We start from the raw sequence: 26,320 nt of genomic DNA on the forward strand, positions 1-26,320 counted from the left end.
TTAGGCTACTAGATGGTCGTAAAATTGATATTGCTACTCCCACTTTTTTTAAACACGAAGGATTGCCTTAGGGTATTGCATCACATTGTATCAGCTAGCCCTCGGATGTTCTTCCGATAAAATACGACACACAGCCGAACAACGCTATCGAGGATGGAACATAAAAATTGCATAAAAATTGCTTTGGGAGTTATCAACTGAGTTATCAGATGTGTTGTACAAACAATGCGCCTTTTATTTATTCAAATACAGGCCCTCACATGCGAACTTCGTTCGCTTATAGTTATAGCATCGAAAGAAAGCCCGAACGTCTAGCAGCAAGACTACACATTGTATCACATTTTGCTACTTGCATCATGGAAAGTGTGTATAATGTTCTCCTTATTTGGCCACTGATTAGAGAAAAGTGGTGGCTATGACGTAGTATCATCATTTGATAACACAGTCAGAAATGTATTTGTAAACGGGGCTTGTTGTGCGTTTATGCATAGATGCCACACACATGTGGCATAAAGTAATTATAGACAGTAATTGTGCCAATGAGACTATGTGATTGTGGATGTGACGGCATACCCCATCAGTGAATGTAGAAACTAAAATGACTAGGTGCATTAAAAAATAGGTTAGGTAGTTCTCTTTTTGGAGGATGTAGTGGCCCTGAAAAGGGCCGGTTGGTATGAGGTTTGTAGTTTGAAATCTAACCACCAAATCCGTACAGAGTACGGCCTTGGCGCTTCAGTGCGTAGACGACATCCATGGCGGTGACGGTCTTTCTCTTGGCGTGTTCGGTGTAGGTGACGGCATCACGGATAACGTTCTCCAAGAATACCTTCAGTACACCACGGGTTTCTTCGTAGATGAGACCAGAGATACGTTTGACACCACCACGACGGGCAAGACGACGGATAGCTGGCTTGGTTATACCTTGGATGTTATCACGAAGAACTTTACGATGACGCTTGGCGCCTCCTTTTCCTAGACCTTTGCCGCCTTTACCACGTCCAGACATGATTCTTCGTAGGTATGATAGTGGTCTAAGGTATGATGATGCAGGATAGTGACTGATACTATCGCACTAATCGTCTACCTTTATATAGGGTTAATGCGAACGTAATAACAAACCCGTCTTTTTCACACTTGCCGTGAGCCTATTGTTCGATTTTAGCAATTCCCGCTCTTTTTTAACAAAAGTGCCGACTTAGAATCTAGTCCATTCACACCTCAGCAGTTGAGTTATGAAAGTGTCAAATAGTTTTCTTTGTGGCTTATCCATTGAGAACATATTTTGTTAATTTATTTGTTATGTATGGGTTTTTTTATTTCCTGGTGAAATCAATAAATATGTCAAGATACAGTATGATGTTTCTGTAACAGTTGTGATACGAAATACTCTAAGACCATCTTGGTAAATCATAGACACTCCACGTAAATGTATTCGCCTTCACATCGACACGTCATCCTCAAGAACACCAAAAAATAAATCACTACATTCTTAAATATTACGTTTGTATAACCATGGATGTGTATTGGCATCCCTTTAAAGTAATATTTCCTTCAGTTTGATGCCTAAAGACTAAAATGGCTGAGGAATTTGTGATAATTTTAGTAGAATTCGTTATATTTAGTTCTTGATGAGTAAATGATCTCCACTCTAACCTCTCAGTCTGTGATTTTGGGTCATAATACGTCACGGTGTCAATAGTCGGTATAGAAGCAACAATAACGAGCAATGGAAACTTTTACCAACACTTCACGTTAAAAGATTAAAACGTTCGAAAGAGAGCATTTAGGAAAGACAATACTATAATTTTGGGATTTTTTTGAGGAAAGGATAATTTTCAACTAGAAATGTCAACTATTGTCACCCCAAGAGTTTGATTATGGACTGTAAAACATTAATATGGGTTTCTATTTTCAGTTCCACATGTAGATATAAATGCGACGGACGAAAATGGTTGGACGGCTCTGCATCATGTGATGACAACCGGCAACGTCCAAGTGTTACATTGTCTGCTGGGTCGAGGAGCTTCTGCTAATGCTCAGACGAGTGAGGGCGCTACACCATTGCATATCTTACTGCAGCAACGACATGTCAATATATTATCTATGACAAATCTGTTGTTGAAGTTTTGCCAGGATAGAGTTGATTATGTTAATTTAGAAAACAGACATGGAAAAACTGCACTCCACTTGGCGTCTCGCCTTGGTCTAGTTGAGGCGGTAGAAGTGTTGTTAACTTCAGGAAGTGATGTCGACGCACAGTGTAATGTTGGTATGACTGCAGTCCACGAAGCTGTATTGGGCCAGAGTGACCACAGTGTTCGTGTCATCGAACTTTTAGACGAAGCAGGTGAGTGTGATGTCATATATGTGGTCTTTGAACATATGAGAGAGAGAGAGAGAGAGAGAGAGAGAGAGAGAGAGAGAGAGAGAGAGAGAGAGAGAGAGAGAGAGAGAGAGAGAGAGAGAGAGAGAGAGAGAGAGAGAGAGAGAGAGAGAGAGAGAGGGGGGGGGGATGAATACTCGAAATATAAGTGAAGACGTTAAAATCATCTTTATTTTCCCTCCTACTCTTTACAGATTAAAACTCACACAAGTATAATGTTATGATTCTCAATATTGCGTTTCTTCATTTAGAAAATGAGCCACATATAGCGTTTCCTCACAGTGTGTCTTAGAGAACCAATAACGCGTTTTTTGTGGCGCAGATCGACAAGAAAATAAATCCCTTGATATGTGTTCGCGGTATATACCATTTTGCACCATTCGTGCACATCATTGTTTCCCTAGTCACTAACAGCTGATATTAATTTGAAATCTTTTAATATCTTCTTGTAGGTGCTGATGTTAACAAACACGATTCTGGTGGCTCTGCTCCAATACACTATGCAGCAAAGATGGCCGAGGAAGACATCCTAGATGGTTTGCTGAAGAGTGGTGCTGACCCGAGTGCCAAGGACATTTTACAACGTTGTCCACTACACGTTCTTGTTATGGAAGAACACAGTAACGTGGAAGAGCTGGTCAAACTACTGGTTCCACATCCGGGTAACGAACCTATTGATAACGAAGATGAAGATGGGTTGACAGCCTCACATCGTGCGGCGAAGTTAAAGAAGATTGATACACTGATTATCCTATTGCAACGTAGAGCTGATTCCATGAAGAAGGCGGGTAAATGGCAGGAGTCACCTGTAGAAATGGTATACCATGATACATTGGTCAAGGCAGTTTTGGTAAGTCAAGGTGGCCATACATGAAATGGAGCACAAAGAAGTAGAGTGCGATATTTCTTGTGATATTTTAAATGGCAATCTTCCAAAACTATTCTATTATAGTATAAACTGTTTAGTTATTACCGGCACGACTGCTAACCGTCACCAGGAAAATATTCTGCTGATTTCTCTGATCATGGGATTTGCGAGCTCGCCGACTCACGCACGCACACCGTGGTGCACGAGGTGATTTTGTCATTGAAGTTTGAGTCCAAATCGGGGTTTCCAAGAACTGAAATTCTGACGAGGTTTGCCTAGCTACTATAGACTTGCCGTAACCACAAAAAATGAGAATAACTTACCTTACTAGGCTGAAATGACCATGAAATTCAGGAGTCTGCACTACGTCTTTTAGGACAACTTTGATAAATTTAAGAGTGTTGGTTAAAAGTTTCCCTGTGAAGTTTGAGTCATTTCTTCTAATATTAAATTTTCTGATTAAAAAAAAAAGATAACATCAAGTAAAAATCAATAAATTAAGTGATTGTATCTCGGATGTTAAGAGATTAATAATAACATTCAAGTACATAGTTTTATTAACCGTTAGAAATTTGTTATTATGAAGAATTTGGTAAACTTTATCAGACAAATTTCAGACTTGTCTGTGACATTTTTATGCATATTGTAATCATAATCATAGTAATATTTTGCACGTCTTTTAATAGTATTGCACACTTTACATTTACTATCACACTGTTATTACAAGTTTTATAATATCCATACACCCTCCACTCTCGTCACGTGGGTGGAGGGTCTATGTATTATTGCACCATAGTGAATACCTCAAATGTAACAAGCATGTTTTACGTCATAGACACGGGTTTACTGTTTTACGTCATAGACACGGGTTTGCTGTTTTACGTCATAGACACACGTTTACTGTTTTACATCATAGACACGAGTTTACTGTTACATGCAATACACTGTTATGACACATAATCACGAATTTTTGTTTCGTTCTGTACAGGATGACCAAATGTCGAGTGATTTAGACGTTGGTGAAAAGATTTCGAAAGCCGACATCGTTGCTGCCAGTCCCCATCCTGTAAAAACAGCTTTACACTATGCGACGGTTTTCAAGAAGTTGGGTAAAGTGAAAAAGGCAAGTTTAGAATTAATGATATAGATTTTGTCATATCATATAAAGAAATTACGATAGAAAGATGAAATTCATACCAGTCACGTGAACTATTTAAACTTTTTTATGTGTCTCATTTATAATAAATTTAAGGAATTGCGAACTGAGATGAAGGGTATGAGTTTGTTTGTATCAAGTGACAAAATATTGTCCTCAAAACGAAATGAAATAAAACAATGGAGATAGAATGTTCGATTATGTCAAACACAAAGCATATAAACACACATGTGTATACTAGAAGGACAGTACAATGCGCTTCTTTCCTTGATACATACCCCGACCACTTTGTACAGTTTTTTAGCAATCTTTAGGTTTCACGTGAACGTCATCGCGTCATAACATTTCTCAAGCTATCAGGATTAATTTCATACCCTAAATAAATTGCAAATATATTGTTCTTCTAACTCTGTCATTTCAAAGGACTTGAGTGAGAGCTACGAAGAGCTTGGTGATAGAATGGATGAATTGGCAGTAAGATTATTTGACCAATGCCCTGGACCAAAGAGCGCCAAGATATTGACCATAGACGACGATGAATACTTGTTGAATTATGCACTGGAACATAAACACCGGAAGGTAAGTCAAGTAACAGTCAGTACTTCTCCTGGTTGTTAACACTGTTCTTGTTCTTCTTGTTCTCGTACCCAGGGCCCTTGAAATCACACACTAGTGTTTCCAAATACTACACAATCTTCTGTTTCTTCTCCTCATCTTTTCACGCAAACCAACGTGTTAAGTGTCATTTCAAGGAGATCCACATCCCTTCATCATAAGAAATCGTTCACAAAATCGGTAACTTTACAGTCAACTTTCTCTTTAAGATCAAATAGCCAGGATTCCGTCTATTTAACTGTTGTCTTTCCTTTCTTTTCTAGTTTATCTCAGCGAAGTATATCCAGCGATATCTCCGTGAAATCTGGTTGGGAGAGATGTACAATATATATGGTACCAGCAACGCTCGGGAAATTCGTATCTACGGTTTCTTGTATTTTTTAACACCGATATTGTTACCACTGGCACTACTACTGTTTATCTGCTGCCTACCGTTTCATAAGTTGTGTCAACGTCGAAAGACCAGTGCTGAAGAAGAATGCGACGTCCAAGATGTCCACCAAAGACGAAGAGTCAGTATCGACAATCTCGACTACTCTTCTTCCGGATCAAAATTCTGTACTGGGTGCTGCAAGGGTGGATGTTGTCGTGGTGGTTGCTGTGAAATGGTGTACAACAACCTGACGAGCTATTTCTACTTTGTGTTCGTGGTTTCAAAGAACTGTCCGTACATGTTGTTTTATGCTAACCTGGTGGCATATTTGATCTTCCTCATGTTACTGGTCATTAAGTGTACAACCCATACAGATTACTACACTCTACACACACTACCCGTCGTCGATGTCTTCCTTTGTATCTTTATCGTCGGTTATCTTGTAGAGGAAATCAAACAATTTGTTGATGCATCTTCCGCGAAGGAGTACTTCAGTTCGACCGCAAATATATTTGATGTGGTGATGATCACGTGCCTGATAGCTATCATGGCCTACGACCTTGCTATCATAAACGTGGGAATAGGCGTGGAACAAGACGAGCTGGCCGTTACTGTAAGCATTGGTATAGCTATTGTTACGCTTCTAGCGCACTTCAGGTAAATACCACAATATCATGTCATGAGTTCAGTGTATAAATTTGGTGCGTCTGTTTGTTGATGTTACAGTCCGTTTCATGTTACCGTTCACTGGCTCTGTTTGATACAACCACATGGTAACCAATGAGAAACTGCATATTCTATACATTAAGAGTAACCTCGCAAGTTCCGGATAAATGTTACCTTCCGAAGGTAAGATTAGATTATGTTTTGGTCTGCCTGTCTGTGGATACAATATCTCAAAATACTATTCTATCGGCGGAACTCAACCAAGGCTAGACTATCTCGTCATTCTAATAATTTCTCTTGTGTTGTTTTTTATTTTCGCAGATTGATGTTCTACCTGCAAGAGAGCCATAGCGTTGGTCTGCTACAACTGACCTTTTCTCGAATGTTTAGAGATGTCGGTCAACTGTTGATATTTCTACTCGTTGGTCTTTTAGCATTCAGTCTCAGCATCATAAAGGTAAAACAAATTGGTACATAACGGTGATAAATTGTCGACATGATGTTAGGAAAGCATTCTTTCCTTACACTGGAGATCAGAACACAGCAGAGCACAACACACCACAAAGTACGACACGACACGACACAAGACAAGTCAAGATGTAAGGGATGGGAACATGACAAGAGAAAACACCAATTTCATATTTCTTTCATTATCATAACATTTTCACTATCTGTTTTGATAACGTTGTGAATCGTCATTATATGTACCAGGTGTATTCATTAACGGCTGGTACCTATGACGGTGTAGTTGGACCAGGTCCACAAACGGAGGAAGATCCAAGTACCAACGACACAGATGAAGGTTACGACATTGGCGGTGACATGTAGGTCAAACAATAGAAGTTTAAATTTACTGAACTGTAATAATAGTAATCAAAGACATGTAAGGTTGCATTTTAAAAATATGACAAGTTTGTTTATGTACACATAAGTATAAACAAACGTTGAAGTCCCTTTCATTGGATGTATTGCTGCATATAGCTAACTGGTATTTATTGGAGGACTGAAGGTGATATGGTATAGTTTTATGATTTGAGCCACACTGAGAAGTGAATAGTCCACACAAGCTTTTATGTAAAGATTTTCACCCAAATAAAACGCATTATAATAAGCTCAGCTTGTCCCATTTAAGGTCTTCAGGGTGACAATTATTTAGTTCATCGAAACCTGTACCCAAGGTAGGCGTAACTAATGTGACTGACATGTGAAAGCGTCAGCCAATCAGAATTCAGTAAATCAATTTCATACACAAACTTTTAGTGAAATATAAGCCAGTCAGCATAGGAAAAGACATACCGACATGGGAAAGAATGTAGGGCACAAAACGTATTGATCTTTCGCTACTCTGTGTCTATTCTATAACCTTATGTTCACTCGTAGCAGGTTCTGATTACTTCAAACAAATTACGTTTATTTCAGATTATTTGCCCAAATTGAAGACCTGTTTTGGACACTTTTTGGCTTGGGTCATATTGATTCGTTTGATTCAGATTTTCGGCTTGTAGAGTCAGTTGGTAAAGCTCTCTTCGCATTCTACAATCTACTGACTGTCATTGTCTTGCTGAATATGCTAATCGCCAAAATCAGTGACACTTACAATCGAATCGAAGTAAGTAAAACGTTAAATTATGTTAAATTAAATGAGATTATATCAGAGTAGATTTAATTTGATTTAACTTATATTTAATGTATTTTTTTAAGTGATTAAATAAATGTAAGTGATATCAATACATTAGCCTGAAGTTACAATGATGAGACAATAGGCTGCCGTACCAGTGAAATAATACTTCACTGGTGTGTTTCGTTGTTTTAATCAAACATATTTTGGCATCCCAAATTTCCCGGAGGATGTGTCGAGAATTCTCTCGGTCAACTTCTGCCGGTAATCCGAATGAATGACAATTTTTTTTTCAAATTGGGCATTGTTCTCACAACTTCTATATGCCGACCTCAGCGTTTAAAGTGTCGAATAAACTGGTTGACAATTATTGTTTTTACATGTTGAATCTGGACCCTGTTGTCTAGTACCGGTTTGGTAGTTAAAGACGGTGAGAAAGGGTCATGTAGAAGAGAATATATCATAATTTGATCTCTTCTGATTTTCAGCGCATCGTATACTCGGACATTTGTCAGTGGAACTTTTGATAAGGTAGACTACTAGTAAGTCTGCATTTCCATATCAGAACGGTGTTGTATTGGACGCTGACATGTGTAACTCACCTTTTTACGGCTTCCCACAAACTATAGCCATTCTGTAAGACTGTTTATACTGGACTACTTTCATGCACAACTCAGATTTGCGATCATTGACTTATTTCTTGATGTGTTTGGTGTTATTGACAGGAAAATGCTTCGCTGATGTACAACTATGAACGTGCCAAGTTGACGATGGAGTTTCGTGGTGCTGGTGACACACCCGTACCCTTTAACCTCCTAGTTGATACATATACATTGATTTTTAAAATTATCCGTCAGCTGAGACGCTGTTGTCGGAATACATGCAAGAAATGTCGGGTAAATAAATCACCACCATCACTATTTTCTTCTAAAGAAATATTCATTCATGTTCAAGCCCTGTTACAATTAAAAACTAAAACAAATTACATACAGTGGTGGCAGGGCAAAAGCACATAACTGAAGGGTAGGATACTCAATGGTGCAATGAAAATGTTCCGCATAAAAGCGAAGAAACCAGCCACAGCTTTCACAGACATTTGGCATTAAAAACACAAAGGCAAAACTTTCTGGGGTAAAGCAAGGAAAACTGCTGGGTACTTTAGGCTACATATTTCGATTTTCAGAAGTGTTTGAAAACGGTGAAGTATGACTAACCTCGACTGTTGTTTAAGTGACCTGCCAACTTGAATAGTTCCCAGAATGCATCGTAAAAGTTCCAGAGGGTCTAGAAAATGTCTCAAAGTAGCGCCAAGAAATTTCGACTATCGTGATTTCAGGCTTCACAGAGTGAAAGCAAATCATTTCACACTGTTCGTGACTTTCTTATCAGTGCTCTCAATGACACCCCTGTGTGTGTGTGTGTGTGTGTGTGTGTGTCTGTGTCTGTGTCTGTGTCTGTGTCTGTCAGTCATGTTTACCAGTCTTGTTGTTTTTCTCAGAGAAAAAGTTCAACATCCGATGCAGACAGAGATGAAGAGACGAATTCCCTTGACATGCAATCAGTTGACAACGAGTCGGATTACTACACTGAGAACTTCCTAGTTGGTAGTCAAGGTGGGCGTCGACAATCTACAATATTACGGGGAAAGCGACGTGGAAGCAGTGCTACTGTATCCAGCACTTTCCAGATGAAAACGGCGGATGAAGTAAACGAATTTATAAGGGACAGCTTCCTTCGTAGAGTTAAAGACATCAATGCGCATAGTTTAGAACAGGTGCAGACCACGCTTGTGACACATGTTAATGAACTTGATCAGGAAATGATGAGACTGACGAATGAGTTACGTCATATGAAGACCGTGTCTGGTGAAGGTATTAGTGTACTTGAACGTGATATGAGTATAACACAAAGACTGATTCAACAGTGTCTAGAAGTGTCTTAAATCTGTCAGAGGTCTTCCAAAGTGTTAAACTTTAATACCGTTGAGGGCCCATAAGCACAGAAGAACCTACTATCTAAAAACACTCTCAAAGGGACACATTTCATGTGTACATCAACTAATTCTTGGTTATCCATCGACTTCAGAGGATTCTGGGTAACCGATACAAACATTTATATAAAATAGGGGAGAGAGGATATTTTGACCCTTCACTGCCAAAACCATAGACACTTTGTGTCTCAAAATGTTTGAAAGTGACCAGCTCGAAACCAAATCTCTGCGCATGCGGTGTCGTAATTAGTTCGGAGGGAGTTCCTTGTAGCGTATTTTTAATTTATCAACTTACTGGCTTGTGTTGTTGTTTGTTTTCGTTTTATGTTATATTTAACGGATTTTATTTTATATACACAGAATTGCATACACACTTTGACAAAAAGAAATGACTAAACTGGCTGGCAATAATATATTTATTAATGATCAGAATTCTTTTTAAAGTACAAACCCGAAGCTCACATTACATTGTATTGCATCTTTAGTAGTTGTCATTCCTTTGCTAATAACACAGTCAGCCATTGATTACAAATATATTTGACCATATTATGAAAAAGGTAATATTATAAATTATATATATTATAAAATAGTTTAGCCAACAAATATTAAACAAGCAAGACGTGACTAAGTTATAGTAGATCATAAAAGTGGAGTTCAAAACACGCAAAGAATTCTTGTATCATAACAATCTTAGATTTCATTGTTTATGATGCTTTTAGGGCTTGTGACGCCACGGTGTGTTAAAGGGGAACACCACTTCAGAAAATAAAGGTACTTTCATAAAATATGGGTTCTGGAGAGTCCTTTCATGATTTTACATAACCTACAATTACTTGCGACTTCAGAAAAGCATCAAGTTGATCTTGTACCTTTATAAGGTATCTCATGTTCTATGAACGACGAAGTAATACGTCCTCCAAAAGTAGGACGAAACGTGTCTACTCGCAAAGTAGCACTTTCTAATATTGTTAAGAATAGCAGCGTTAAAGTCCGTACATTTAGATAACCTACTATGTTATTGACATTGTTATAATATGTCCTAACACTGGTAACCATGTAATACATGTATGTTTATCACACCTACGTATACATTTCCAAGCGTTATTTGGTCACGGCATTTCTTCATCTGCACGGTAACGTCTTGTAGGATACGTTGTATTCTTCAAGACATTCAAGATTGCATCTTTTGCACCATTCCATGTATTAGGACCTTGTAAACGATACCAATAAGGTACCATTGGACCATACTGAAATGCATATGCCAACTTTGGATCGGAGAACAGTAACTTCCATAAGCTTGGTTTTACACCAATGACTTCGGCAATGTCTTCTATATACGGAAAGAAGGACACCTAGTACGTACACAAAGCAAAATATTAACCTCATAATTATGCAGTGCCATACATATTACACGATTGTGCGTTTCACACACCGCAGAGGACACACACACACACACACACACACACACACACACACACACACACACACTCTCTCTCTCTCTCACTCAGATCTCTCTCTCTCTCGCTCTCTCTCCCTCCCCCCCCTCTCTCTCTCTCTCTCTCTCTCTCTCTCTCTCTCTCTCTCTCTCTCTCTCTCTCTCTCTCTCTCTCTCTCTCTCTCTCTCTCTCTCTCTCTCTCTCTCTCTCTTAAATAAACAAAACACATATTACACATGAAGTAAATATGTGCTTACGTATTTATATTGTTTGCCGATATATCTTGGGCTGTTCTCAATGTCTCGTACCATGATTTTCTTATCCGGTAACTTTACTTTCCCAGTGAATATCTTCGTCGCCCATCTAGCTTGCATTTCTAGCATTGGCCAGACAGGTCCAAGGTATGATAGCATACCGATCATTGACATTCTTTCAGGATTCTGTAAAGCTGTAGGAAATATATACTTGTACAACAGTACATTATTTGAGTCATCTAAAACAGGAGGAAAAATAAGAATTTGAAATTAGTTTAACGGTTAAATATTGATACGTACGTACGTGTATGTATATATATATATATATATATATATATATATATATATATATATATATATATATGTATGTATGTATGTATGTATGTATGTATGTATGTATGTATGTATGTATGTATGTATGTATGTATGTATGTATGTATGTATGTATGTGTAGCTATCAGTAAAACCCTTTCCGTATATAGCAACGACGGATTGTGTGTGTGTGTGTGTGTGTATGTATGTGTGTGTGTGTATGTGTGTGTGTGTGTGTGTGTGTGTGTGTGAATGCAAGTATGTACATGTATGTTGGTTAGTTTATATGTTTCCTGTCATAGCTATACAACAATTCAAAAGAATCCATTTTTGGTCGATCTCTAATATATTCAAATATATTCTATATATTCAAAATGGACATGACATTACCATAAATCCAAGACTGGTCTATGATTGGTATGGAATATTCGTAGCCTGTAGCGAACACAATACCATCGATGTCCTTTAAGACAGTGCCATTAGTCAGTATTACGTTATCTCCCTGGATCTCGGCGATGTCTCCCACTGGAGTCAACTGACCATGACTGACTCTATCCTGTATGTCATCGTTGATCATAAGAGATGAAGTTTTCAATATTGACTCCGTACTCTGCAAGGCGAAGTGTTCGTACATATAGTATTTATTTTGATTACGGAATGTCATGTCACTGCATAGAGAGAGAGAGAGAGAGAGAGAGAGAGAGAGAGAGAGAGAGAGAGAGAGAGAGAGAGAGAGAGAGAGAGAGAGAGAGAGAGAGAGAGAGAGAGAGAGAGAGAGAGAGAGAGAGAGAGGGAGGGAGGGAGGGAGGGAGGGAGGGGAGGGAGGGAGGGAGGGAGGGAGAGAGAGAGAGAGGGGGGGGGAGCGAGCGAGTGAGAGTTTAGACTTACGTGTAAACCAAGCGACTTATAATCGGAGATCCTTGTCTTGAACAAACCATCAAGAAAATGCTCCATTTGCGAACTTGATTTTCGAAAGTTGCATCTTTTGAAGAACTGGAAGTCCCATGGCAATCCATCAATCAAAATTCTCGGTATAGCGTATGTACCGTGTCGCATACTCAGATAGACCTGGTAATGACAATGGAATTGGAGTAACATAATGGATAGTATTATCAACGAAGCAGGGTGAAATACCAGGCCAGCTATTGTTTTTCTTAGTATCAAACATCTGATGACGGGCGTGTATAGGTCCTTTGCAGTGTTCATTTGACGTATGTATATATGGTGGCATGTGTAGTTCATTTCATTTACACAAAATGTAGCAAGAAACTGTACTCATTCAATCTTGCTATCTTAAAGCGTAGCGGCATGTCCAGTTTCTTATTGGTTTCTGTGTGGTTGTAATCAAACAAAAAGCTGCACAGTATTGAGAAATTCGCTGTACATGCTTATAGACAGACTGGCATATAAGAATGCTTAAATATACATTCGTATGCATTTACCTTTGATCCATGTTTTGCTATCTCACACGAAATCTCTCCTGCAGTGTGACTTCCACCTTTTTAATGACAATGTGAAAATATGCATAATTATCTAGTGAGATAAAGTCATGATGTACATTGATTTCTTGTCTACTGTAGCAATGGAAGACGGTTGTTGTAATGAAACCAAATATTACAGTTTTTCACGCTATATTAAATCAAACTCACGCTTTCATCTCGTCATGCATTAACTTACTTTACCACAATTTCACTTGATTTGTATTAAGTATATTCATAGTATTATATATATATTAAAATTTTATATTTCATTTGTCTTTTTATATCTGGCTAGTTTGTCCTTGTTTAGTTCATCTTGATACATTTTGATTGATGCCTTCTTATAACATTCTTAATTAGCTACCCAATGTCTTCAACAATTCATGTTTGAAACTTACCTACGACGACTACTCTCTTCTCCTTAAATTTGAATGCATCTCGATATTCGTTGCCATGAATCTTAATTCCATTGAATGTATCTAATCCAGGATAGTCAGGTGTAAACGACTTGTTAAACATCCCGATACATACCATAACGTAGTCAAAGTATTCCACATTTACCGAATCATCTTCGTATTTCACAAGCACTTTCCAATATTGACCATCACCATCGTCACGATTTCTCTCGATTTTCATTACGTTGGTGTTGAACTTGATGTACTTCTCAAGGTCAAAGTGTTGTGCATAGCTTACAAGATACTGGACCACTTCCCTGTGCGACATAAAGGACGTGCATTCTTTTGGAAATGGAAAATCAGAAAATGCCAACATCTCTTTGCTATTGTTGGTAACAACAGAGTGATAAACAGCAGCTCCCTGGTCTGTTTGAATGACGTCACTATAATTCCATAATCCACCTACAGAAGACATAAATCCAATGATTGCTTTGATTGCTGAGAACATGGCATATTGTGATAACAGTGGTGTATCAACCTTATCAAAGTGCTCTTTATCACCATGACAACCCAAGAACCAAAGTAAGTGTCACCACAGCTCATCGAAATATATAGTCCAACTTTTTCTTTAGTTCTGCCATACAATTGTTGTTCACATCCAAAATGGATCTTTAAGCACAGAATCCATATCCTCATACAAATTGAATGTATATTAGATGAAAAAACATTTCTTACATAACGACAAATCACAGGTGGTGGTGTATTAGTTTTGTTTGTACATATCCTCGTCAAAATATTACAAATATCATCAAGAGTATGGACGCTAACGAACTACAACGGTATTAGAAAGCAATGGTTGTCCTTTTTCGCTTGTGACGACAGCCATAAATTGTGGGCTTCAGTTCGCTTGAGCTGATAGCTTGCAAATGGTGAAAACATATCTTGTGACATTCTCGCAAACCAGATTTATTATTTCTTCGAAATAAAACTCTGGCATCCTAGGGAGCCGTCATTATTTACGGTTGGGGGGGGGGGTCGGAGGAATTTTTTTTTTTTTTGGGGGGGGGGGCTTCACTTGAAAATTGGAGTTGGTCGGGGGGGGGGGGCTACCGAAAAATGAGAGAAAGGTAGGGGGGCTACGCAAAAATCTTTTTCGAAAAACTTGTGTACATAGTATCAGGGTTATTTAACCTGTTACATAAAATGTAACTTTATTAACATTTTAAAACAAATAGAAAATATTTTCAAAACATTAAAGCTTTTGGTTTTCCTAAATATTTGTTTATGTACTACATGTACAATGTGGAGTTGTGTGTGAAGTAGAAACTAAATTATATAACAATATCTTAAAATAAATATGAGTAATAATTTTTTCTGGTGATGGGCAATATATCCTCATGCGGGCTTCGCATTTTCTTTTCAAAATTAGGGATATTTCTTCATATTTTCTGAATAGTACATGTAACAACATACATTTGAGTCTATTCCAAATAATATAATATCTTATACAGTGGTTTACTTGGCTGTGATGTTGCATACAAACATGAATTGAGATTAAATATCCAATGTGTACTAAAAGAATTTAACAAAAGTTTATGACCATTGAGCCATCAAAAGTCTGAAAGTCTTGAAATGTTTTGCTCTTTATTCGGAATTTTGGAACCAAATTAAACTTCAGGAGAAGCCATTTACCATGTGCACATCCGCATAATATCTTTCAGCTTTGCCACAACAAAATACACTTTCAGATAATATGTAATGCATAGCATAATTGTTTCAATTCTGGTATTTTATTATGTCTACATCTATGGTTTGATATTTTATGCCTCTAAATGGCCTCCTACACTGTCTTATTTTCATGTTTTTTCACCTTTGGAGTTGTCTCCTTCCAATGGATCATTGTACCATATGATTTTATATCTCCACTGTAGTGTACGTGGCAGAAATGGTGGCTAAAATAATGCTTGAGTTTCAATTGGTGGGCTTAACATTTTTTTGAGAAGAGAGGGTTAGAGGAACTACACCATTTGTTTAACCGTAAATTGTGTACATTTCCTAACTGTAGCTATGCAGACAAATTGCATGAGATAGTATCAAGATGACTGAATAAGTTCTATCTAGAACTGAAATATTTTGCTATCATTATATATGGTTTGTTTTATCCTTGTCAAGTATTGGGAAAAAATGAAATCGACCTACTTACCCAATGTGATGGGTTAGGTTACCCGTTGACCAGCATTTTTTATTTTTTCTGACATTACATATGATATTTAATTGCGTATGCTAAAATATATATCATGCAAATTTATGTAAATTTGCACTTTTCTAAATTTTAAATGCAAGATTGCACAAAGACAACGTTCTGCCCCCCCCCCCCCCTTGGCAATTTGGTCAGGCTACGGCCCTGAACTGAAAGAGTAAAGCGTGTTAGTTCTGAACACAATTGGCTTTTTAACTACAAGGTTGTGCTTTTCAGAGATCGTGTGTTATCATGAATGTGAGATAGAAATAGGGTCACAGTCAAAATAATGCATAATCCAGGTTAATACACTATTCAAGACTATTCTTTTTAAATGATATGAATTATCAAAACACTATATGCTTATTAGAACGTACTAAACGTACTAAATAGTAGTCAAAAATGAGACAAAAATGAGCCAGCGAGAGGGTAAAATGTTTGTTTGGGTGTACTTTGTTTGGTCTTACTTGCATGCAGTTTACCCTCAGACCACTATAGAGAAGGCGATTTTGTCTTTTTAAGATCATAGTTTTTTCGGACGGAACTCATTTCGGATAGTCAAAGGGGGCTATAAAACGAATTTAGATTTATACAGAACATTATACCGTATGCTATAATATATTACAATTCAAGTTAGCGAACGCTAAAAGCTGACTTGCCGATTCTGTCGTGTCTCTCATAACACACGGGTTCAAGACCATCTTCCAAACAGCTTTTTATGGATGTTAAACCAGCAACGCCAGCACCAATCACCGCAACACGATTACGATTTATAGTAGCTTCTCCCGCCATCATGCAGTGGTTTAAGGACGTACACTTATATCACACACGCAGATTAGACAACGTCTGGCGGTACTGACCTTCGATATGTAAATATTTTATGTATTTAGGTTACAACATCTCTCGTTAGGCTGGGATCAGAATTTACGGCGCGGGGGGGGGAGAAATTGCGGGGGGGGGGGGGGCATGAAAAAAATGTGGGTTCAAAGGGGGGACTATGAAAATTCTGAGGGTCTGAAATTGGCCCCGAATAGTTGGTCATGATTTGAACCAAATTAAACCTCAGGATCAATCGTTTACAGAGCAAATTTAAAAATATGTCGCGGCTTCGCTGCAATTACTTCTACAACCTATATTCAGTGATGACAGTCATGCGAATGCCTTTTACTGTCTCTGTCTGTCTGCCTGCCTGCCTGCCTGTCTGTCTGTCTGTCTGTCTGTCTGTCTGTCTGCCTGCCTGTCTGCCTGCCTGTCTGTCTGTCTGTCTGTCTGTCTGTCTGTCTGTCTGTCTGTCTGTCTGACTCTCTCTCTCTCTCTCTCTCTCTCTCTCTCTCTCTCTCTCTCTCTCTCTCTCTCTCTCTCTCTCTCTCTCTCTCTCTCTCTCTCTCTCTCTCTCTCACTTTTTTAACTTTCAAACCTCAGGAGGAGGCGTTTACCGTGTACATTTAAAAATTGTTCACTTCATTTACCTCCCATACATTTAATTATGAGGCAGACAATAGCCAAGCGAATGTGTGTGTGTCTGCCAAAATATCTCTGTATTAGTTAAAGTGTAGGTAATATAGTCATGCAGTTGTATGCGTTCACCAGACTATGTATGTATCAATCAATCAATCAATCAATCAATCAATCAATCAATCAACCAACCAACCAACCAGCCAGCCAGCCAGCCAGCCAGCCAGCCAGCCATTCATTCATTCAAAATAAGAATGAAAACCCCAGTCCAGAGACTTGAGCAAGTTTAATTTTGCATCAACGACGGGCACACTACGAGTTTGGCTTTTCACCAAAAGATACTTAGGTAGCATGACACATTACATAGATAATTGACTGGAGACAATGGAAAGTTTAACAGTGGCACATACAAATACAGAGAGTGAAAGCCAGCAACGTTACTATTGTGAGTGACGTCACAAAGTGGACGACCTGTATGTGTACGCCACAGTCGATATTATCGACCGAAGAACAGGTATTCGCGCTTATAGATCGTCATAACAAAGTTACCTCGACAGAGTGGTTGATACTAGAGACGTGACGTGGAAATTGTTTTTGTGTACGTGGATTCATTGGTATTATCGCAGCCAGTCTCTGTTAGTATCGTAGAGTGTACTTTTTACTGGACTACTCACAGTACTTCTACATGTCCGTGTATACATAGAGAGAGAGACTGAGTGCAAACAAACATGTATGCACGTATTAGCTAATACCCCCAGTTACATTGGGAGGGAAGTCGCCGTGGTGGACGATTATTACTACATTTATTGTTCAAATTTGAATCTGGATCTAATAGTCATAACCGCAACGGCCATTTGACGCACGATGACAAGCGATATGTCTGGCAACGGAGCAAAGCGTCCTTTATTTCGAGCTCTCAGTCGGGGCTCGGGGGACCTTTATTCACTGTATCGGCAGGGAAGCGGAGACGACATTGAGCATCGATTTTACAATAGCCACTCAATGGAACAAGTGGTAGCGAGAGAAGAAAGTGAACGATCGTCTTTAACAACACAAACAGAACTCAATCGACTGCTGCTTGAACACGAACAGACAAGAAGTCTTCCCCCATTGACACAGCGGTCCCCCCTCCTGGTTTATTCTCCCAGGGACTACAGTTCGTCTTATTTACCACAAACAAATTTAGAAGCGGAGTACAATGAAAGCTATCGCAAAAGGGGGCGAAGAAGGCGAAGAGGTGAATCAAAAGTTTCGCCTGACTCCAAAAAATGGTCGCCTTCCAAGGCGAAAACGAAATCAACGAAACAAAGAAAAGACCAAGGTAAAGTTAGATACCAGGACTGAGGGGTTATCTGTAATTCCGAATATGTGGTGATAAGTAGTGTTCCCTCAAGCAGGCAAGGGTGTGGGCGCCCTCAGTGGCGCCTTTCATTCGCCTTCACAGTGAGCAGAATCGCCAGAGGGGTTTTGTAGCAAGACTAGGGTTTGCGTAACCAAGAACAGGACTAAATTGTATTTGTGGTTGCAAACAATGTGGCAGATTGTTTACAGTACTACCGTGTCATGTTTGCCAATGAATGGCAATACATTTCCCATAAAGCACCATTCAAGATGGCCGTTTTGCAAATGGCATATTCGTAATATATGTATATCAACTGTCAACCTAAAGATTGGTTAAATTCTGAACGTTTTAAAATCTTAGCATTTTTTCTGTTATTTCCAGACATCGATGATTTGAGCGCTGCTATTGAAGCAGCCATTGAACAGAATGATTCCATGCACGCACTGTTGAACGACAGACACACAAATGATACTCCGACAAGTTCAAAGGAGTCCTACTCAGTAGAAGGTGAGGATCAAACAGATGAGGAAGCCGGCAGTGACATCAATGAAAATATAACAGCAAGGTAAGTTACTCAACGGAAACTCGAAACTCAGTACATATCCTTTGAATTAGTGTTCTGTGCTTTGTTTTTATTTTTTACTTTTGTACTGAATATTCCTACCATTATTTTTAATTTCATTACTTTTAATTAATTCCGCTTATGGAAGTTGGACAAAAATGATAACATTTTCAGTTACCACGGTTTCACTACAATCGAGATCCGGAATGGAATCTCCATCAAAATCTAAAACAATTGTCTTTATCTCGTAACCAATGTAGTCAGTTTGTCTGACTCAGGTTGTCTGACTCAGTCAGTCTGTTTATCTATCTCAATCTGTTAGTCTGCCTGTCTGAATAAGTCTGTCTGTCTGTCTGTCTGTCTGTCTGTCTGTCTGTCTGTCTGTCTGTCTGTCTGTCTGTCTCTGTTTATTAGCAAGATATGGTTTGATTTACATGTACGTGAAAGTTTGTTAAAAGATAAGTTATGAGATAAGTGACAAAATCGAACAAAGAATAAATTGATTATTTCAGCTTTCTAATTAAAGGATGTAAATTGCATTTTTGATTAAATCGAAATGTTTACAAAAAAAATATCATATTAAAGGACAAATTGTGGATTGCGATCCCCATTGCATTACGAGACAAAACTAATTATTTAATGTATTGATATCATTTGTGAAATATTTAATTGCAGTATCGCAATCTAGCATTTCTGTAATTTGGCAAAGGGTAGTTATCTATTCTTTTGGTTGATACCTGTCATTCCATGGTACATTTATTGCTTTCCTTAATTTGCTGTCCTTTTTATTCGTTAGGAAGGTAATCGAGAACTCAGAGGCAACCCATTTGAAGGAAATACAGAAAATCAGTAAAGAAGACGATAGAGGTAGGAACGTGTCAGAATACCCTAAAAATAAAACAGACGTGTTACACATTTAGCGCTAATTTCTAGAGTTACAGACGTAACATTTCGCATATTGAAGCCAGCATGGCAAATGAAACTAAATAACTCAACCATGATCGAGATGTTTCATGCAGTCATCATAGGTCATTAGATCACACTTTAATCAATGAAAAGGCTCAAATTATTGCATGTAAACATTCATAGTTGTTAATTAAATTTTTAATTAAACCAAAGCGCTCTAATTTATGATATTTTGTGGATAGAAGCACCCAGAAATTTAATTAAATAGCATTTTAATCAACTAGTTACCTTAGCTTGCTTATTATTTATAATAGTAACTGCTGCTTAGACTAGTTGACGTTGGTCCGGTGGAGGTTTGGTCTCCCGAATGCCTTCTAGTTTGTATTGTTAATTAATGATAAACATTAAGGTATATATGGGGGACTCGTACTAAAACGCAGTTTGGTAATCAAGTTGTACTATCATGATATTAACACAAACCACGAAAGTCAGTTAACTTGAAACAGAAAGTCGTATGACGACAAAAATCTGACTATCATTGTTACATTTAGTCTGATCATCTGAAGGTGGCTTGCACCATAAACAGTGGAGAAGCTTCTTCACTGTCTATGCTTGCACAGAGAACATGAAGTGTCTAGTAAGATTTTTTGTCGCACCAGACGATGATAATGCTGGTGCCGGTGATTTTTTTTGTCGAAAAAGATGAGCTGTTTCTTATTAACTGGCTTCTATTGTAGTTTTTGGCTATATTTTATGTTGTTAATCAATCAAAGACCCCAGTTTCTTTGATTGTATGCATGGTTCTAGACTAGGCTAAAAGTATTGAGAATATGCTAGTTAAATGTCAAATAGTTTATTAACCATTACACCTGTCTTTTTTTTCAAATTGCTATATTTACTTTCCATGTTTTATTTTTTTGTTTTGTTTACTATAATAATTACGTGATCGAAAAACTAATTTTGCAGAATGTGACGAGCTGAGGGCGGAGTCGACAGAGAGCTTTCTATATAGCGGTGGTGGGATCGAGGAATTGGAGAAATTGTTGGCCTCCAAGAAAACAGAAACAATTTCTGCAGGAAGTGATGGAGGACAAAGTAAAATCACATCCGAACCACGTTGGGATCAAAGTATTGAAGAAGTCATACAGAATCTGATTGATAATGAACCTGGACACTTTTTGAGCATGTGTAAAGACGATGGCAAGACGATGCTTCACATTGCATGTATCCATGGTTACCCAGCCGTCGTACGACAGCTGTTGGCTCTAGGTGCCGAAGTTGACCATACTTGTAATGAAGGAAAATCCGCTTTGCAGTACGCAATATTATCTACAGATGAAGAAAATACAGAGATTATTAGTATATTGCTGAAAGCAGGTACTTTCTTATAAATGAACACACACGTACACACACAGCATATATATATATATATATATATATATATATATATATATATATATATATATATATATATATATATATATATATATATATATATATATATATATATATATATACCCCTGATGAGTGAGGACTACGCACCTCACGAAACAGTTCTGTAGGGTCTATAGCATAGATATATATATATATATATATATATATATATTACTGACCTGGTATGCTGTGTTAAAGTGACAGGTTAAGGGGACAGCTAGTCAGAAATTTTGTTAACCCTTTGAGTTGAGTTTTGTTGAGGCTAACACCAGCTGGCACGATGCTTGATTTAACTTCCTACTTCAATTCCTTTGTGTTTATTTCCCCGTTGTAGGAGCGAATATCAATTTGTCTGACAGTGAAGGCAACACGTGTTTACATCATGCAGTTACCATTGGCAACCCTACCATACTGCGAAAGATGTTAGAGAGTAACACAAACGTGTTGGCAAAAAACATACTCGAGCAGACACCACTGCATCGAGCCGCACTAGCTGGAAAAGGCAAAGCAAGGGATATGATAGAGATCCTATTCAACGAGAGTTCTTACGAATTAGATATCAACGCTGGTGACAAGAAGGGCCTTACTCCATTACACCTTGCGGCCAGTCAATATGACATTGAAGCTATGAAAGTTCTATTGAGTTACGGTGCAGATCCCACAATCAGTGCAGGAAAAACAAAATTGACACCAATTCAGATGGTATATTCCACAACAGATAAAACAAATCAGGTGAGAAGATGTCAAGATGAAGTGACTCATTTAATCCCGCGGATTTTTGTGGAATTGTTCACTTTTTGCTAACAGCACCAAATTTGTTATGAAGATAGAATTCGTTTTAAATTAGCTATGATGATACATTAAAAATGGCCACCATATTCAAGATGGCTACCATTCATAATACTTACTTCACAGTAGTTTGATGTAAAACTATTCCTTTTGTGATAATTACACTAAATTGATGAGAAAGTAGAGTTTGACCTACTGGTTAAATCTACTTATGGACATATTTGCATAAATTAAAAATGGTGTCATTTTCAAGATGGCGGCCATACTCATTGAACATTTTACAGTAGTTTGGTGAAATAAGTGTACATAGTTAAATAAAGTCTCCACATAGGGTAGGTATGGTGATATCCGTAATATTGTTATATCTGCTGGACTAATAAAACAATTAATTGTCGACAAAAATATGTGAATTAAATCTTGATATTGAATTTGAGAATCGAAGATGACTATTGGAACCAAAAGCACAAGGATAAAAATAGTGAATATGATAGGTGACGAGTAAAGAATCTCCCGTATTATTCTCCATCATTATAATCACTGACCTTTGAATTGTAATAACATAGATATTTAGTAATGGTCTTCAAGAGATTTTTTACACTTCATTCTTTTTTGTTCGTTTGTCCACATCAGGATGAAATTATCAACAATATACAGATTGCAAATGAACTATCAGCGATGGAGTTGATTATGGTATCCCCTCGACCGATAAACACAGCTCTGCATTACAGCGCTGTTTTCAATCAAATACGACGTGTTGAACAGGTAAATGTCCAAATCAGGGGTGAATTATGTTAACTGGTATAGTTGATTTGAAGAAATCAATGATGATTTATTTGGAAGAAACTCACCACTTGCTTAATCAAGTTCCATCTTACACTGCACGTGTACAACTTTTAGTACCATCGTAACTTTCCGCCATTAGCTCAGCAAGGCTAAAAATTGAAATTGAACAGCTTTTTAAAGCAAAATTGCCGATTTATATCATGCGCAGATGAAATGCGTACATAAATTCGGCGTACTTCTCCTTAAGTGACTTTGACTTTGAGTTTGAATTTGAGTTTGAAATAAATGGTTTGAGTATAAGCTTAGCTTGATATGCCCCATCTCTATCCAATAACGATCCAAATTTGCCTTGATATGCCCCATCTCTATCCAATAACGATCCAAATTTGCCTTGATAGCTTAGAATGAAATCAAGTAGAAATTATTTTGTTTCAAATGAATGGCACTTTGAAATTTAAGAAATAAAAAACTTGTAGAATATATCTTCGAAGTGACATCACTTTGACCTTTTCTCCTATGAACCAATTAAATTTAATGTAATTGTACATTCTTTGTATACGTCACCAGATCGCCAATGAACAATATGAGAACCTGGCCAATGAAATGGAGATTATAGCCGTAGATTTATTGCGGCGATGTACCAACAGAAACCACGCTCTGGGCATTATCGAAGAGAACGACAACTACCTATTGAACTACGCCCTCAAGCACCGACATAAAAAGGTACCTTCGTTTTCTCGCAATTCTATCTCTGAGAGATGCTCAATTTTGTCAGTTTGTTTTCAGATTGGTATCGAAAGTAGAACAAAATTATTTACATTTAACGTTTGCAAAAAAATCTGCGAAAAGATCACTTCGAAGCATTTCCGAATTCGAGAAACTGCTGTACGAAAGTTGTTGTTGTTGTTGTTGTTGTTGTTGTTGTGGTGGTGGTGGTGGTGGTGGTGGTGGTGGTGGTGGTGGTGGTGGTGGTGGTGGTGGTGGTGGTGGGTTTTTTTGGGGGGAAAGCAAATTGACAATGTTGATACGATTGTTTCTTAACGACTGAACATTCGAAACCATAAAATTTGACTAAACAACTTCATTTTTATATTCTGACAGTTCATCTCGACGACACCCGTACAGAGGATACTGAAAGAGATGTGGTATGGGTCAATGTTGAATTACGTCATCAATACTCAATTTAAGGAAGTTTGGCCTTATGTGTTACTTTACTTTTTCACTCCACTTATTTATCCAATGGCGCTGTTCCTTTACGCCATCTGTTATCTGTTTAGCGGTTGTGAAAGTCAGTCAGATAGTGGAAGCCAAGAACCCAACGGAGATGATAACATGGATGGGAGATGTCGTAGATGTTGTTGCTGTTGGCACTGTCTCAAAACATTTCAAGAGTTCCTAGGCCAATATTTTACTTTCGTGTCAGACATTTGGACGAACTGCCCAGTCGTCAAATTTCAGTGTCACTTATTGTCCTATTTAGCATTTCTGGTGTTATTGTTTTTGAAGTGTGAACGTTTACTCTACAGTTCACAGTATATGGATTTTGTTTTACTCGCTTTTATCATCGGACAATTTCTCGAGGAAATGCAAGAGGTACGAGCGACGGGTTCTTTTTGGACCTATCTGAAACGTTCTGGTAGTATTTTTGATATCGTCAATATTGGATGCCAAATGATTCTGAATCTAATGGGAATTATTATATCGTATCAAGACAAAGAAGTCATCAGTGCATATGGAGTCCCTATCGACATCGGAATAGCATTGGTCACCATATTGGCAAGTTTTAGGTAAGTTTTGTTTCAGTTCTGTCAAGGATGTTACATCCTAACATTTTTTCTTTGTGAAATTGCTAAAGATATAATTCCCTAATGTTTACTTTGTTAAGGCAAGGCAAGTACTAGTGACGTAGGGGGCCTTGTCACTACGAGTCAAAGACGGGTACTGACACAAAGGCTTATCATGAACAATTATTCAAATTAACAATGATGCTGTAATTGTTGCATTTATATTTTACATACAGGATACTATACGCCCTCGACGTAAGTACCAATCTCGGACTTTTACAGACTTCATTTGTGAAAATGGCTATTGACTGTATCTTAGTCGTAGTTTTCATAACCTTGACGATACTAAGCTTCGGACTGGCGTTGATAAAGGTAGGTAAAAATGAATTAGCTATACACATTAAATTGCTGTAATGCACATGCCATTGTATGATAGGAGTCAGCAGAAATAATGTATGCCTCAGTGCTTATTACCTCCAGAGAAACCATCTCCCATGAATATAATCTGTGCAACCTTGAATTTATTATTTCTGCTGACACCCATGGGGCAATGGTTCACAGCAAATATACCCTGTAGAGTCACAAAGTCAGCTTAATGTTTTTTCTGAAATTGCAAGTAATTGTAAGTGATATAAAATCATAAAATGACTTTCCAGAACACATAGTTTATGTAAATGACTTTATTTGTGGAGTTATGTTCATCTTTAAAATCCTACCTGACGTACTCAGTATCATTCCGTGATTTGTTCTATATGTAGGGTAGGACCCACCCTCACCATTGATAGATATTCCAGTAATTATGCTTATTTTATCGACTGTTATTTATCTGGCCACACAACCATTACCATTTCTATATACCAGACACATCAACTCCATAACATTCGTTTTCAGATCTATTCCCTAACAACAGCAACCTATCAGGGTTCTATTGGTCTACTACCTTCAGAAGCATCAATCAATAACAGTGCTAATAATACGCATGTCCATTCCCATCCTGTGAACAATGACCTCAGTGTCACTTCGTAAGTAACCTTTGCATACCACATGAAGTCCATCTTTGAGCAATTAAGAAGACAATTGAGTGTAGACATCGAAGTTATAGTCGTAGTCAGCCAGCTTTATTCACACAATACATACTATTCACACAAGAGGGGTGATATCTAGTAATAACCCCGTAACATTTGGTATCTTCAAGTATGTCCTGCTGTTATTAAACTTAGCCAAGCCCCAGACCACTTGATTCAAAGAGTGTACATAGGACAAGCGTGGATAGTTCAAATTAGCAGTGTAATTCCGAAAAAAAAAATTGAAGTTGTAATGTACACCATTTAGCAGGCATCACTGCTAACAGACAGAATCGTTAATCTTGTAGTTAGAACATCAATGTATATAAGGCTTGTGGTGACCAACTCGATGTGAGCAGTATTTTACAACACAATGCACAGTTCACTGCAGAAACTTAGTGATACTTTCGCTTTT

At 37.9% G+C, this 26,320-nt stretch overlaps 2 protein-coding genes across 2 annotated transcripts; both read right to left on the reverse strand.

Annotated features, from left to right (window-relative positions):
* Nucleotides 1–697: 697 nt before the first annotated feature.
* Nucleotides 698–1,009, reverse strand: LOC144449580 (histone H4). The gene has a single exon (XM_078140142.1). The coding sequence runs from the start codon at nucleotides 1,007–1,009 to the stop codon at nucleotides 698–700; it is 312 nt and encodes a 103-aa protein (XP_077996268.1).
* Nucleotides 1,010–10,781: 9,772 nt separating this feature from the next.
* On the reverse strand, nucleotides 10,782–16,578 carry LOC144449258 (dimethylaniline monooxygenase [N-oxide-forming] 2-like). Its single transcript, XM_078139771.1, has 7 exons — nucleotides 16,446–16,578; nucleotides 13,551–14,009; nucleotides 13,117–13,172; nucleotides 12,563–12,742; nucleotides 12,065–12,284; nucleotides 11,366–11,601; nucleotides 10,782–11,024 (listed from the first exon to the last, which is right to left on the reverse strand). Exons 1-7 carry the CDS (start codon nucleotides 16,576–16,578, stop codon nucleotides 10,782–10,784), a joined length of 1,527 nt encoding a protein of 508 aa, XP_077995897.1.
* Nucleotides 16,579–26,320: the final 9,742 nt, after the last annotated feature.

Source organism: Glandiceps talaboti, chromosome 18 (assembly GCF_964340395.1).
Source record: "Glandiceps talaboti chromosome 18, keGlaTala1.1, whole genome shotgun sequence".
In the NCBI taxonomy this organism is placed as follows: domain Eukaryota; kingdom Metazoa; phylum Hemichordata; class Enteropneusta; family Spengelidae; genus Glandiceps; species Glandiceps talaboti.

What these genes read in the sequence shown, in the direction of transcription:
- LOC144449580 (XM_078140142.1), bottom strand. Translation starts at nt 1,009, where the DNA reads ATGTCTGGACGTGGTAAAGGCGGCAAAGGTCTAGGAAAAGGAGGCGCC.
- LOC144449258 (XM_078139771.1), bottom strand. Translation starts at nt 16,578, where the DNA reads ATGGCGGGAGAAGCTACTATAAATCGTAATCGTGTTGCGGTGATTGGT. An exon ending in TGAGAGACACGACAGAATCG is followed by an intron (nt 14,010 to 16,445) that starts GCAAGTCAGCTT and finishes TGTCTTCTGTAG; the next exon opens with GTGGATTATGGAATTATAGT. An exon ending in AGACCAGTCTTGGATTTATG is followed by an intron (nt 11,602 to 12,064) that starts GTAATGTCATGT and finishes CTCCTGTTTTAG; the next exon opens with ATGACTCAAATAATGTACTG.